This window comes from Eurypyga helias, unplaced genomic scaffold, assembly GCF_000690775.1.
Source record: "Eurypyga helias isolate BGI_N326 unplaced genomic scaffold, ASM69077v1 scaffold7575, whole genome shotgun sequence".
NCBI lineage: Eukaryota > Metazoa > Chordata > Aves > Eurypygiformes > Eurypygidae > Eurypyga > Eurypyga helias.
In genome coordinates, this window is record NW_010251984.1 from 3751 (window position 1) to 18892 (window position 15142).

General features: G+C 37.4%; 1 protein-coding gene across 1 annotated transcript; it reads right to left on the reverse strand.

Annotated features, from left to right (window-relative positions):
• Positions 1–332: 332 nt before the first annotated feature.
• Positions 333–13141, reverse strand: LOC104505521 (phosphatidate phosphatase LPIN2-like). Its single transcript, XM_010152188.1, is given in 5 exon segments — positions 333–470; positions 472–516; positions 3792–3887; positions 7040–7240; positions 12848–13141. Coding segments are annotated over 5 exon segments (459 nt in total). The 5' UTR covers positions 12932–13141; the 3' UTR covers positions 333–437.
• Positions 13142–15142: the final 2001 nt, after the last annotated feature.

Below are 15142 nucleotides of genomic sequence, written 5' to 3' on the forward strand. Positions count from 1 at the left end.
AAGGTCTCGATTGGATTTTGTGTTCATAACAAAATGGGCAAGCTTGAAGGATTCTGTAAAGAAGTGGAAGATAATGGTTTTGAGGTTTGCTTGAGGAAAAGCCTACCCATAGCCTGCTGAAACTTATGCATCACTCACAGAGAGAAAAGGTACAGGTCACTATTTAAATGTTCCAGTGACAACAGTGAAAGCAGTCACCAAGCATATGATAGGTTACCTTAGGGGTTGAACACTTTTTTCATCATCTGAGCTGATTTCCATTTCAAAAATCTCTTCTGTCCCAGCAGAAGAGATCTGATCTTCCTTCCTGCTATCCTGTTTGTATTTCTTTCTTCTTCTTTTTTTCTTTTTCACAGAACCTGGGGTAAATACAGTCTCTGTTTCCACAGAGTGTGGAATTTCGGAGTTTGCACACATCCTCTCATTTTCACCTGAATTCAAATGATTGTCACTGTCTTTAAAAAATTGGTCTTCAGTGGGAATTGGAGAGGTTGCCAAATATGCAGGAACTTTTTCCTAAGGAAAAAAAAAAACCAAAACAGAAAATAAAGAACGGACTAAGTTTTTGATTTGTTTTGTGCATACAGCAGCTGTCAGCCACAGATTAATCCTTGCATGTATATTTTTTGAAATTACCTGCCCTTGAGCACACCAATTCTATCCATGATTAATAAATGTATTAATAAAAATAGGCTAATTAATCCACTGCTGTCTATTTATTTTGGAACAGATTCCTAGAAAGGTGTAGGTTGGAAGGGACATCAGGAAATCATCTGGCCCTAACTTCTGTTCAGAGTAGGTTAGGTTATCCAGGGCCCTGTCAAGCCAAATGTTGAGTATTTCTAATAAGAGTATTTCCACTACTCTAGGCAACCTATTTCTGTTACACTGTTCTCATAGTGAAGAATTTTTCTTCTATCCAGATGAAATTTCCCCCTTGTGCCCCTTGCCTTATCGCCAGGCATCTTTGTGAAAAGAGTCCCTCCGTCAGCTCTCTAACTACCTTGTTGCAAGAATGTGGTTAGATCCCTCATGAGCCTTCTCTGCTCTAGGCTGAACACAGTCAATTCCAGCAACCTTTTTTCCTTTGTCAACTTCTCCAACCCTCTGATTATTTTGATGGCCCTCCACTGGACTCTCTCCAATTTTCCACAGAATCACACAGAATCGCTAAGGTTGGAAAAGCCCTATCAGACCATCTAGTCCAACCACCAACCCAACACTACCATGCCCACTAGACCATGTCCTCAAGTGTCACATCTACATGTTCCTTCAACACCTCCAGGGGTGGCGACTCCACCACTTCCCTGGGAAGCCTGTTCCAATGCCTGACCACTCTCTCCATAAAGAAATTGTCACTCCTGAATCAGGGAGACCAGAACTATTCCAGGTTTGGCCTAACAAGTACTAAGCTGAGTGGGACCATCCCACAATCCCTCCATCAGACAGCTGTACTCCTGCTGATGTAGCCTAGGACACATTTGCCTTCACTGCTGACAGGACACACTGCCACATATTAATCTACTGAGACCCCGATCTGTACTGCTGTGCGGGATTCTTCCACCCTAGATACAGGGCTTCACATGTGTCTCAGTTAAATCTTGTGCAAATCTTGCTGGTTTGGTCTCTCAGCCTGCTGAGTTGGCTCTGTGTGGTGGCTCCTCTTCTGGCCTGTCTACCTTTCCTCCTAGTTCAGTGTTTATCTGCAAAACTGGCAAGAATGCATCAGTCCTGTCATCCATGACAGATGCTATTTATGTAAAGAGTTTTTATTTTTGAAAGATACAACTACAATTTACACAGGTTAAATCCAACAAACAACACTCAATTCATTACAACTCACTGCCACTGAGTTGCCAAGTGATGGAAAAGCTTTACCAATCAACTGCCTGGTGTTTATTTACATCATAAGGAGAAACAAAGATACTGACATCTAGACTGAAAGAAACACACTGTGAAGGGACAAAGTGAAACAAAAGTAGAAGAGAACGGAATTTGCATAGCAGGGAGAAGAAGGACTTGATTTCATGGTAAGGAAAAAACTATAAGATGCCTGTCATTTCACAGGACTTATGCAGAAGATTAGTCAGGAACTACGCTGTGATCAGAAACAGCCAGAGCACTGATACTACTTTTGATACGTTCAAAGTCTGAACATGGCATTATTTAATACTAAATTCAAATTTTCCATTGAGTAAAGAGTTACAGACCAAATTTTGTTCCAATGGTTATACAGGAGAGAAATGTGGAGAAAGGAGAACAAAATACAGCCTTATACAGCACTAATGACGCACAGATTCTGCACTGTGAAAAACCTTCAGATAAAACAGTAGTGCTTAAATAAAGTGAATATCCTATACAACTAGTAATAAATAATGCAGAACAATAACAAGACAAAATTTCAATAAAAGCCACCACAGAAAGAAAAGAAAAGTTAAAAGAAAACTGGCTGAAAAATGATGCCCAAAAGTTACATGCGAACAGTCCTGATTTGCATGACTTGAGGCGTGCGGTGTCACTTTTGAATGTCAAGATGCAAAACCAGCAGAGACTGACCACTTGCAAGAACCTTTCTAAATGCATCACAAACTCGATGAGAGCTTTATCGTTTATACCTTAAGCATAGCTTCAACAGGTGACCAGAAGGACACACTGATGAGTAGCAGAAATACCAAGCAAAAAAAATGTCCAAAAGCATTAAGAACAACTCGGTCCTCTGCTCTGGAGGTAACTTGATATCTATCGTTTCGGCGTGAACTACCAGCTTTGCAGAACAAATTGTACAGAGATAAGGCACTCGTTATAATTTAAAATATACTATGAAAGTGCAGTATCTTCTTTAAAACACTGAACTGGGGACAAAGGTAGAGCTTATCAGCTTTGCTTTCTGAAAGCGCTAAGACTGATCAGTTCCCATCAATGACTGACGCAGCCCACATCTATAAAAAACTGCTTTCAGTTTTGATTTTAATCATGGTATATGCTAAACCGGAAACCAACCTTCCTTTCTCTTAAGTGTTATGAATCCCTATCCCAAGTTATCATTTAGGGTCCTAATGCCGATTTTCTCCTTCCACTTTAAATACAACGTAACTCCTTTCAAAATGACAGCTTCTTCCCATCCCTCACATTAAACAATCAGTATCCTAAACTAAAAAGTGGATGAAGCTCATTTCCTTGAAAGACTCTGATTCCTAACAGCAACAAGAAATTACCACTTCATCTTTTAGTTCACCGAAACAAATGTTTTTCTCTCTCCTCTGACTGTTTTCATTAAACCTTTTTGAACTTTGTATTTAGAATGTCTTCCCTTCTGCCTTACTGAAAAATGCCAAAAGATTCAACAGTGATTAAAAACAAAGCTCAGGACTGACAAATATTACATACGTCCCATATCCTTAGGAAATCAGACTAAAAGTTAAGCATTATTCCTGTTTTCCAGAGGCTCATGAGCTTCCAGCTGCAATAGCTTCTTGGGAAATAAACTACTGTATGAGAATACATGAATAATTCTCAAAGTTACTGTTAACTGGTAAAAGTTTTGTAGATGAAAAAATATTCAACACATCTTTCAAATAATGCTCTCTGAAGAAAAAGTTACTTTATCACAGGCAGCAGAATTGTACAAAACACCTAGCATCTTGGCAGCATATGAAAGCGAGGTTAAGATTCAGTCACAGAAAATCTAGCTTTCATAAAAGTTACAACATTGCCAACATTATATTAAGCACTTTTAACACATTAGTCTCTTAATACTGCATTGTAGCCATCATTAAGCACAAAGCCCTTACATTTTCCTCCTCAGTTTCTTGTACAAAGAAAGCTTCTCCATTGTCACCCAGTTTCATGTGAAGATCAACAGCATCACCATTAATTTCTATATCAATCTGTGGAAAGAGACAATTTAATGTAAATAATTCATCATAGGAGAAAGCACTGACCTCAAGTTCCACTTCGCTCAGAGTAAACTTTGTTCCATTACATAATCTTGTCTCTTTTGCCTCCCTTTGCTTTTTCAAGGAAGTCTGTTGTAACGATGTTCTTTTTTTTTGGTTAACCTGCAAAATACATCATGCTCCTAGCAGAGAACCTAACACCTACAAGAAAAAGTGGAAAAAAATCCCAACAAAACATCTCAAGATAAAAAAAGAGCTAGAAACAATAGTAATAATAATAGACTTACTCATCATTCTTCCAGGAATTAAAGACTGACTGAGACTGTTAAAGTTCCTATGTTTAAAGCTCAGCCTGAATTGGGACCTAGCATGCATCAGAGACCCAAGTACCAGCAGCTCAAGACAACAAACAAAGCCTCCTGAAGGCAGGCTTTGTTTCAGTAGGATAGGGATTTGGCATGATTATTTCTGCCACTCAGTTAATGCTGTTCCAAGTGTTCATGCTTGTGAGTTTATGGGGATATGACACAGGACCACAACCCTTCTGCAACTGTAGTGCTTGTTTTTATTCTCATAAAAAGGTACTTTAACTTATATTACATTGCACAGGAGGGAGAGATTACCCTTCCCCACATGTATGAAATAAAATTAAAATACCAAATGTCTTTCTAAAACCAAGATACAACTATTTTACTTCATCTTTGCAAAATCTTGGGTATCCACTTAAGTTCCATTCAAAATTTTTCTAAAGAAAAGGTGTTCAATATTCAGTTAAAAGAACCTTACTTTTCAGTAACACTGATTATCTAATGGCATCTGTATATCTGCTTTTAGTCTAGGTAATTAAAAATTATTTCATACATGTCAGATAGAAACAGAATGGACCCGTGTTACTGTTGAAAACGCCAATGGCATTTCAGGTTATATACAGACACTTCTACCTAAAGGAGACCAAGTTAAATACTGTAATTGCTATAAAATACCCAATATGTACATTACTCGAGTTTTAGTTTCCTGCCAATGGAAAAGAAAGAATTACAACCCAAGCCACACAGCTAGTAGTAGTACAATATGAATACTCATCTTCACAGTTAGTTATCGTGATACGAAACGGCCATTCAAAAGGGGAAGAGGCCTCATTTTAAGATTAGCACATGGACTGCCAAAGAAAACAAAAAATACAGGCACCACAGTACTAAGTCAGGCAGTATCCATACATCCTAATCCACTGTAATATTCCCCAACTTATGAGAATACAACCATTGGCCAAGGAAATATGATCACAGGAGATGATAAATTACAGGTACATAACCAAATATACATGGAGACTATACCCAAATCCTTTTCTTTTTACCCACAAGAACTGGATGGTTTTGACCTGAAAATCCTATTTATTTCACTACAGTTTATTCTTAAAATATTTTATCGAATTTCCAATTCAGTAATATGAGTTTACAAAAAGAAAACTATCTTAATGTTTCTTTTTTCCCCAACCTTTTCTTTATGCTGATTTAGAAAAACATCCCTAATTTTAGTACCTATATCTCATGCTGTTTTCTGGAGACTTCAGTATCTACCTTAGGTATAGAGTTGAAGCACAGACATACATATTCTGTGTTCCCATGTATCTTGAGTCTACCAATTGGTCTTAGCCTCACAACATGCCAGAGAATAATGTGCAGACAATGCAGTAATAAACGTTTGATTGACTATTGAGAGAATATGCAAATGCAGAATGGCAACTCCCAAGATGAAGGGAGCAAGAAGCAGCAGCCATCCAACAGCTGAGAACTACACTGACAGCCTACTACAGCAGGTACCAAGAGTAGATGTTTCTACTACTCAACAGCTTTTTAGAGGTACCCAGGAACTGATATCCTCTCAAATTTGGCTCAGCTTCCAGAACTGTAATTAAAGACACTTAACAAGCTCAAGTTCCAGATTGCTCCTGTTGTAAGTTTATCACACTTGCTAGGACATTAGAAAAAGTACAGCTGAATGACCTCTCTTGTACCTGGCTGAAAAACTGTTCTGCTGTTGCAGAACTGCTTAGGAAACATCAACTTTGCCATCAGCGTATTCATAAAAAACAAACAAACAAACCAACCACAAACCACTAGCAAGTGGGAAATCAAAACAAAACAATGAAACTTCTGCTAGCCTGTGTTACTATGATAAACTTACAACTTTAATGCACGTAACTCCCAGTATGAACGCCAACAAAAAAATGCCACAACATAACTGCTCTTTTAGTTGCACTTTATTCTCCTTTTACAACCAAAATATAAAGATGGAGATAGTTTTCTGCCGTGCCCTTTTGGTTCTTAGAAAAGCTGCATATAATCGAGGCATTATGAGCTGTTTAAATCAACCCAGCCTTCAGTAGCACACCCAGAGGCAATACTGCCATACACAGTACTCCCTACAGAGAGTAATGTAAAGTCACCCCACAATGGGTCTATTTTTCAGTCAAATTTGCAACCCAATCCAACTTACTCCCTAGGCATAATTACTAAAGCCTATGGAAATGGGATGGCAGGGCAATCCACTCTGGTAGCACCAGTCTCAGACTGGCTGGACTGTCTGAGGTTTGTACCAGGTTCTCTTTCAAATATGCCCACAAGTGAGTGAAGTTTCAGTCCCAGTTTTTATTTGCTTGTGGATATTATTAATTGCATTTTCTCTTGCACAGCAACATTGAACAGAGCTAACAAGGAGTAACATCTAAAATAGGTCACCAACCCTTAACACATACTCTATTTATCCTCTAGACATTTCAAAAACAGTTGCTTGCAGCATCAGGGATCAGTTAAATGGCATAAAGCATTTCTTTACCAGCATACTTAAATAAATAAAGACCCATGTAAACATTTTAAGACTATGTAATCTATATGTTTGCAATCTTCTTTTTGCATAGCTCAGGAGCTGTCAAAGCTCTTCTTTCACAGTTTTTTGGGTTTTTTTTTTTGCAGAGTCCTTAGATTACCACAGGAAGTTGTTTTGCATTCCAAACTCATCACTCTGTACAGCATGTATGAGAAACTGCTGTGGACTAAATCAGCCTGCTAACTGGGTATGTGGGGGGCTGGGGAAGGAATGCATTGGTATTCAAAACATTGGTTTGGCCCGATTTCTGAACTTACCACTTTTTCTTTAGAGCGCAACACACCAAGCTTCCCAAATCGGACATGAAAAGGAGAACACTGGTATGTACCATCTTGCTGCCGGACCACAATGACATCAATGCATCCTGAAAGGGTTGCCTGATTAATGCCTTTGTACAACTCCTTCACAGTAACCAGGACTTGTCCAGCAAGTTGTCCTACGTAGTTCATAGTCTGAGACTAAGGAAGAGAAAAAAAAAAGTGTAAATAAACTAATTTTTATCTTTAAAAAGAACTTTTTACAAAACATCTAAACAGATGCACAATGTCATTTATCAATTACTCTGATTATTCCAAAAAGCTTTACACAAATGCCTTCAAGAGTCAACAGAATTTTGAGCCAATTCTTATATTACTAAGTCTCCAGAGTTAAAAAAAAATATTCTGAATAGCTTATTAACTTGAACATATGATTATTTAAAAATTTTAAAGTAAAATTTGAAGCACATAGTCTTTAAACCTCAAAGCCTAGATTCAAGTGATGCTGAAGAGACAAATCCATCTTCTGAAGACTGCCCATTTAATACAACTGATCCTCTATTGAAAATTAAGATAACTGTACGTAAGGATGCAAAAAACCCTTAAAAGTCAGGAAAACTTATGTAGTGTACTCTGTATTTTAAAAATTGCTGAGTCACCCCAAAGAAATTATCAAAAGATATAATGGGAGACAGGAGCTTGAGAATGAAGAAAAATACCGAAGAAATACAGTTTTCTTCCTATATAAGGAAATCGCAACTCCAGTGAATTTCTTTGCCATGAAAGTAGTACTAAAAAACTCTTGCAACATAAAAATCATGAGCTTGTAAAAACCTTTCTTGAAAAACGCTGCCATTGACCTTCAGAAGTTAAAAATGAGACAAGCAAGACTTCCACCTGTGGTAGGCGATGCCAAATATTCAAAGTTACTGAGACTCTCCCATTACCCTTTGATTAAATAGAACTACAATAAGTATAATTTAGAGTTCAAATGTATACTTCCCTAAACAGCTTAATGAAGCTTGTAGGTACCTGTAAATTAAACAGCTGCTGAAGTAAAATTTGCTCTGCAAAACCACAGTGAATCTAGCAACATGACCTTGTCCTGAACACACTTCTTGACCCACAAGAAGCAACGACTACGAATGCAGCTAACAACCATTATTTTCACAGACATTACTCCTAAAGGATAAACACTAAATTCCAAATACTGCATTTTCCTATGTGAAAAGCAGGTCTTAACCAAGTTTACACACTCAGGCAACATATGAAGGGTAAAGAGTTGCCCACCAACTACTTTCCACAGGTTTCACAAAGTTTCAGTTAAGAGAAAACAAATATGTAGCCTAAACGAATTAATCTTACTAGATGAGAGTGGGGAGTTCAGGCCAGAATAAAAGGAAAGATAGATGCACACAGTAAGAAGGTTATGCTAAAATCAAACTGGAAAGAAACAAGAAATTCAAAGATAAACAAAGAACACACAGTATCACTTACCGAACATTCTGTCTAATCCATTAAAAGTATTTGAGTGAATGAATGAATTTTGAATGATTTCAAATATTTCAGACTAAGAATGCAATGTAAACTATGACTGCCAATAAGAAATGAAGTCCAGAGATTTCTCTGATCATCTGACCTTTAACAGAAAGAGGAAGGAAAACTGTGAAGGTGTTCTAATGGAAACCTAAGTGCACCCCTTCCTCATTCTGCCTTCTCTTGCCTCGCACCCAAGACTGCTACAAGCTCGCTTCAAATATATCCAAGCAATTGCATGCCTCTGAAGTTAAGGGTAGGATTTGGAAGAACAAAGAGCCACTGCAAACAAGCAAAACACTATACACTGAACAGATAATGGGGCTTAAATTGTAAACATTCTATTTTGGGATAACATTTCTACCAAAAAAAAAAAGTGTACAGTGAATTTTTATCTATTTGCTAATCTATTTTTATTAGCACCTGAACAAGGGTCAAGATTTTTCTTAATGCCTCTAAACAAAACCATAATGAACTACAAAAGAGTTCTTCCTCCTGATGCCATTTTAATTATCTAGGTAATCAATCAATCATTTTGGTTCTGAGCCTTCAAAATCTTCCTTACAGAAACACAGGGTACACTGCATTCATTCAAAAGGAAGCTACTTTCGTAGCATCTAACAGTACCAATATAACTGTAAACATGCAGGAAACTTAAACTACTTTCACAGGCTTAGAGCAGCTACAGAAGTAGTTTTCTCCATCTCAGGCTTCTCAAGCCTAAAATACATTACCTCATCATATTTAGATTTATGAAAAAAATGTCCTTCCACTCCACAAGACTAGAAAAGGAAGATGGGTGTTTTACACTACAGATTTAAAACTCGTTTGAAGTTATCTACAGAATTACTATGCTAGGAAACACATTAAGAGAATTTTCTCCCACAGCTTTTCTACAACATGGTTGATGACAAAAAGAACAGGCTGTCATTGAGTGACTAATGAGATTAGTAGAATGGACTCCCTGTCAACATTAGTGATTAAAACAATTCAGTTTCATCTCTAAGCAGCTCCATGTACTACTATAAAATTGACTGTTTGCTAATAAAATAATAGCTCAGTCTTACTAAGAAGGGGATGTCTCACTTCAAACTTTCCTCATCCGACCCTCTCAATGAGCTGATTTTAGCTCACTGACAACTGGCCGAAGTCTACCCCTTTTTTTGTAGTTGTTCGTTTCAGTGGGATAGTAAATTAGATTAGCTCACGAAGAACATAAGCACCAGAGTCATGAGGCACACAGCAGCACCAGAGCGCTAGTAAAAAAAACAGGTTATGGCAGGGAACTGAACATCTTCCTTTTGACAAGTGAGATATTTGCTGCATCACATGGAACTAACTCAAAACAGAAAGGTAGTAATATCTCTGCTTTACTGTTTAAGCAATTGGTCTTCCCCTAGAATGACAGTCAATCTTTATTCTCAGTCTTAGGAAAAATACTCGAACAGAGTCATTATCATTCATGGCTATACCTTGGCCACTTCCAGGAGCACATGGTATTGGTCTACAAAAAAACTTGGTTTTCATGTCACCAAGGAGACTGAAGTTGCTAAAAGAAATGTTTGGCACAATCAGGAATAGAAGCCCTTAATAGAGTCTCCATTCCATATATTTCATTTCAGTGAATAGGACTTGAGGAATGGACATCAGCAAGGAATTCTCTATCTTTTAATTAGTGACTGTTTAAAAGATGAGAATTTCACACCAACTGCTAAGAATTGAGTTCAGCTGAAAAATAATCCAGCTTTCCTCACATACATGCTAACTGACCTTGTTTAATCACAAAAAGGTTACAAAAAAACACCCCAAGACGACTGAAGCATTCACCTTTTTTATACACATCCCTGATTTCCTGTAGTGAAAGTTCTCTCTTTTCCAGATCTCTGTTATATTTCTGTAGCTCAGACCACAGCCACCTTTCTGATCATACTTAAACAGAATAACCTCTAACTTGTGAAAAAGTCAGGAGCTTTTGAACCTACTGAGTTTTAAGAACATTGTTTATAAGGAAAGAAGCTTTTATGATGCAAGTCAACGCAAACATCATTTTGTACATTGTAAGTAAACAAAACTGTAGATCAGAAGCTAGTTTATATTACTGCTTATCAGGTTGTAGTTCAGCTTTTAACATAATGGTTCACTTTGCAATATAAACATGTTATTTTAGAAGGGACAAACTGTAGCAAGCAAATTATCAAATGGAAATAAAGTGTCCCTACATACCTGAGAAATATGAGATGTTTAATTTCTAGCATTAACAAACCCCAGCTAGAAGATTTGGGCAGCTTTTTCCTTTAAGCTTTACTGTATATTGTTGGAAAACTTGTGGTAACACAAGTACTGAATCTGACTATAGAGAAGAACAGCATAAAATGTTACTGTGTTAATTCTTGCCAATGCCATAGAGATAGCCCCATCACAGAATAACTGGTATGGCAAAGTATTTCCTCAATAACACTCTTTAACAAATGTTTACTAAGCACGAACCTGAAAGCAGAGAAAAGCAGAGCAGTTTGCCTTCACCACCTGCTGTAAGAACCCAGAAAGCAAGCCAATTTCCAGTTCTGCAGTTCAAGATAGAGTCTGAAGGACAAGACAAGCTAAGAACAGGCAGTGCAGCAGTACTTCCCAATACTGACTAGCTTTTAAGTTTTATTGCTTTTGATATTCAGAGTATATACACTACCTGATGCAGTCAAATTACAGAACTCTGTGTAAAAGCTAATGTTGCTCACTACTTACTCTTCTAAGATAGCAAATTAAAAGGTTATCAATACTTAAGGTCTTGCAGCAGACAAACACTTTTGGTAACTTTTGAGGCTCCAGATAGGTTGATTTTTGAATGTTTATGCAATACTACCTAGTTTGCAAAACATCTTATAGCTGAATATATTAATACTACTAGCTAAATGCAATTGCAATCGGAATGGGGGAAGAGATCTCTGTCCTGTATCTTAAAAAAAGATTTTCTTTTCTGGCAAGAAGCCATCACATGCCAAAAGGCAAAAAAAAGCTGCCTTTTTTTCATTTTCTTTGAGAGTGTAAAAGTAAATACAAATTATGAAAATATATATTTTGGAAGTTCAAGAACTAAAAATAAAATTCCGTGCCTCCATCTATAAAATTCTCAAAACAGTTAAATTAAATTTAACCCAGCATACATTGGTTGACGTCCTCATGTTACTGCAATGAGGAACAGAATGTCCCTCAGCAATAATGATTAATCAATACTACAGCTCAGACTAAGTATCTATCATGCTCTACATGACAGACAGCCGAATTTTCAACCTCATGCTTGATACGCTTACATAAGTATAACTTGAGCAGGAGATTTGTGACTAGGAATTATATCTACGTACCATTAACAAATGTTAATTTGGGTGCTACAAAACCAATGGGTTTTCTTGAACAATTTTATGTTATTCAGTAATGTCTGTATGCAAGTGCAAAATACAATCAAAAGGCTGTCCACAAATTTGTGTTTTCTGTGCATTTGGAGTACTGCTTTAGCAAAGGTAAACTGCATTTGTGTTCTTTAAGCCAACACGTTTTATACAGGTGCCCCCCTACGAACGTGAACACTACAAATGTCCAGTTCAGCAACAGAAAAATGAGTGCAGTTTACTCAAAGGCAAGATATCAGATTGCTCTAGAGAGATACAGCTTTTGAAGATATGAATTTTAACTATCACTGAAAAAAAAGTTACTTAAACGTGGATCTTGGCTTACAAGAGCTTAGGTATTCACACATGCCATTTATTTTGAGATACATTTAAAGGACCGAAGATAGTTTAGTGCCACTTGGTGTAAACAGTAAAGAAGTTGGATTTCCTTGAAGAGATTAGGTACAAAAACAAAATAAAAAACATGCATACCAATGGCTTCCCTCAATTTATCTCATCTTGCCTATATTTGCATGTATATATATTTATGAAGCAGAATTTTACACTAGTTTCCATTTTGTGCCTTGAAAAGACTGGAGGGGCGAGAGGGAATGACCATGTAAAACATGACCACTGTAGCATGAGGTCTACCCTACAAAAAAACAAGCAAACAAAACCGCATTTGTTCCTAAGTAAAGATCTTAATTGGGGTTTAGGATTGCTCCTAGTAATGCACACAGCACTTACGGCACAAAATCAGGAAACAAAGTAAGTCTGTTGAATGCCTGATTAAAGTCTTCCACAAACATAGGCTGTCAATTCTTTTCTATTTTTACTATGCTATAGGGAATTATATACCCATACTTAGCAATAAATCTGTCAAACTCACCAAGATTCCAGAAGAAACCCTTTCATGGGCAGCAACAACACTTCGGAAGTTATCTTCGAAACCATCCTGTTCCGAGAAATGCATCTCAGAAAACAGGAAACTAACTTTCCACAGTACAGGTAAACACAAAGCTTACAATCATAACAGAATGTTGTATCTGCATTTCTTCTCTTTTGCATAGAAGCAGAATTATGTAAATCTTCTGGTGTCTCAGAGAAAAATGTTTGGTATACTTTCCCACGCAGGATTATGATTAAAAAGGAAGCGCTTCTTTAAGAAAGTTCACATAGAAACTCTCTCACCAACAGGCTTTGCTTGAAATGTCGCAGCCCACTTGCGCTCCCGGAGATAAGTAATAACATGGGCAGACTTTGCCATATGTTTGCACTGATAGGTAATGATCGTGTTTTACATCAGGTCACATGACTTCAGCTGAAGCTCCCAGGAAAAGAAACAGGGATTTAGTTAATGATTCTTAAGCAAAGTCTACATTAGGTCGCTTGTAGACATTTTGCCCACTGTAGCAGCATTCAAAGTCCCAGCTGGGCCAGCCGCACACCTAACTCAACAACGCCTGCTGACGCTCCACGTGCCAGCTCCCCACACTGATGGTTTGCTAACTAGTCACGTTTTAGAGGACAAATCTGATGGCACTTCAAGGTCTGGTGTTTGTGGGCAATTTCTGACCCTTTCTGAAATTGCATTATAATACTAAAGGAGACAACTGACTTGCTGTCAAATTTATACTAAACCATACAAAAACGATGCACAACAACATAAACATTTTCCCCCCCTGTGGAAATTTTCCTACTTTCTTTAAACCAAACCGTTAAATTAGCCATATAATTTGGGGGCGTGGACAATACATACAAGCCTATTGTACACCTACCTCCACAACTGAGGATAAGAATTTACTTTTGATCTGAAGAATCCTGAAATGTTGTAACTTCTCTAAAGAGTATCAGGATAGGTGAAATAACTGAGGAAGTGCAGTAGTGTAAGGAAACAATTCTACTCCTGAGGGGAGAAACATCCTCTGAGAACCATTAATAGGCATGTTCACCTTAAACCCATGCACCTCCAACCCAGCCCCACTGTGCTACTCTGTCTCTGCCACAGCAGACTCAAGAGGACTACCTCTTGAACTACAAGCTGAACAATAATCAAGGATCCTACTACAACCTTCACTCTACCCTCCTCTAAGTTTTGTAAATGTATGTATTGGGCTCTGATGCAGGACAGTGGATCACATTCATATTCATTATTGAGTGCAGAGAAATGGCTTTTAGGTTTTCTAAGTAATTAATGGACTACACTCAAGCTCAGAAGTAAAATCAGTCTTGATGAGAAACTCCTAAATCGAGTGTTGGGATTGCTACATCTGCAGTACGGTTGCAAAAAGCTCCTACCATGTCCAGGCCTTTTTCTATACACTGAATAAATTTGTATTTAATGCGGCTCTTCACAGGAAAAAATTGCTGGTTTTGTTAATAGCCAAGTATTTTTATAGGACATTAAGGATCTCTAGACATACTCAATTTCTCTCTGCTTGTCCGTCATTCCTTTATCATGTCTGTTCCATTAAAATATGGCAAAAACCACGCAGTTATGAGTAGAATGGAGGCCAGCTTTGTAAGACAGTGCTTCTTTTCAAACACTTTTGACTTAGCTTTATGTTGGGTTTGGTGTTTTTTTAGTACAATTTTGGTATATTTATTTCAGTATTGTTCAGTACTTGAGACTGACATTATTCAAAGCTTCTGAAAGTGTTTTAGAAGACAGCCTTTCTAGAATACTAACAGAACTGCAGTCACTGCATGGGCAGCAAGGTAAGACGTACATGAATAATAAGCTTTGCACATGCAGTAAACACATGCATGTTCTCTCTATTCATCTCCCATATGTCTCTTCCACTCCATCCTGCCCCAAATCATTTTACTTCCTGTCAACTAAGACTTAAGCACTACCATTTCTCAGTCTGACACCCCATCTTGACACTGGAAAAGGTCCTTTCTCCCCAGGGCTCAACTCCAAGCCTCCTTGTCTTTCATTTTTCAATATTAATAAGGTAAATAAAATATAATTTCTTCTGAGTAAGTTTATGTTATTTACTTACAATTTACAAAGGAAAATTTGCTTTAGTTTTGAAAAGCAAAGACCCCAAGTTTGGAAAGTATTAGAAGCAATGTTTTTCATGCAGCTTTAATCCAGCTCTTTAGTGTCAGTAAATTTTAATATGGTTTAGCCTCAGAAAGCATGTATGAGTTTTTTCATTAGCTTCATGCAAGTTAAAAC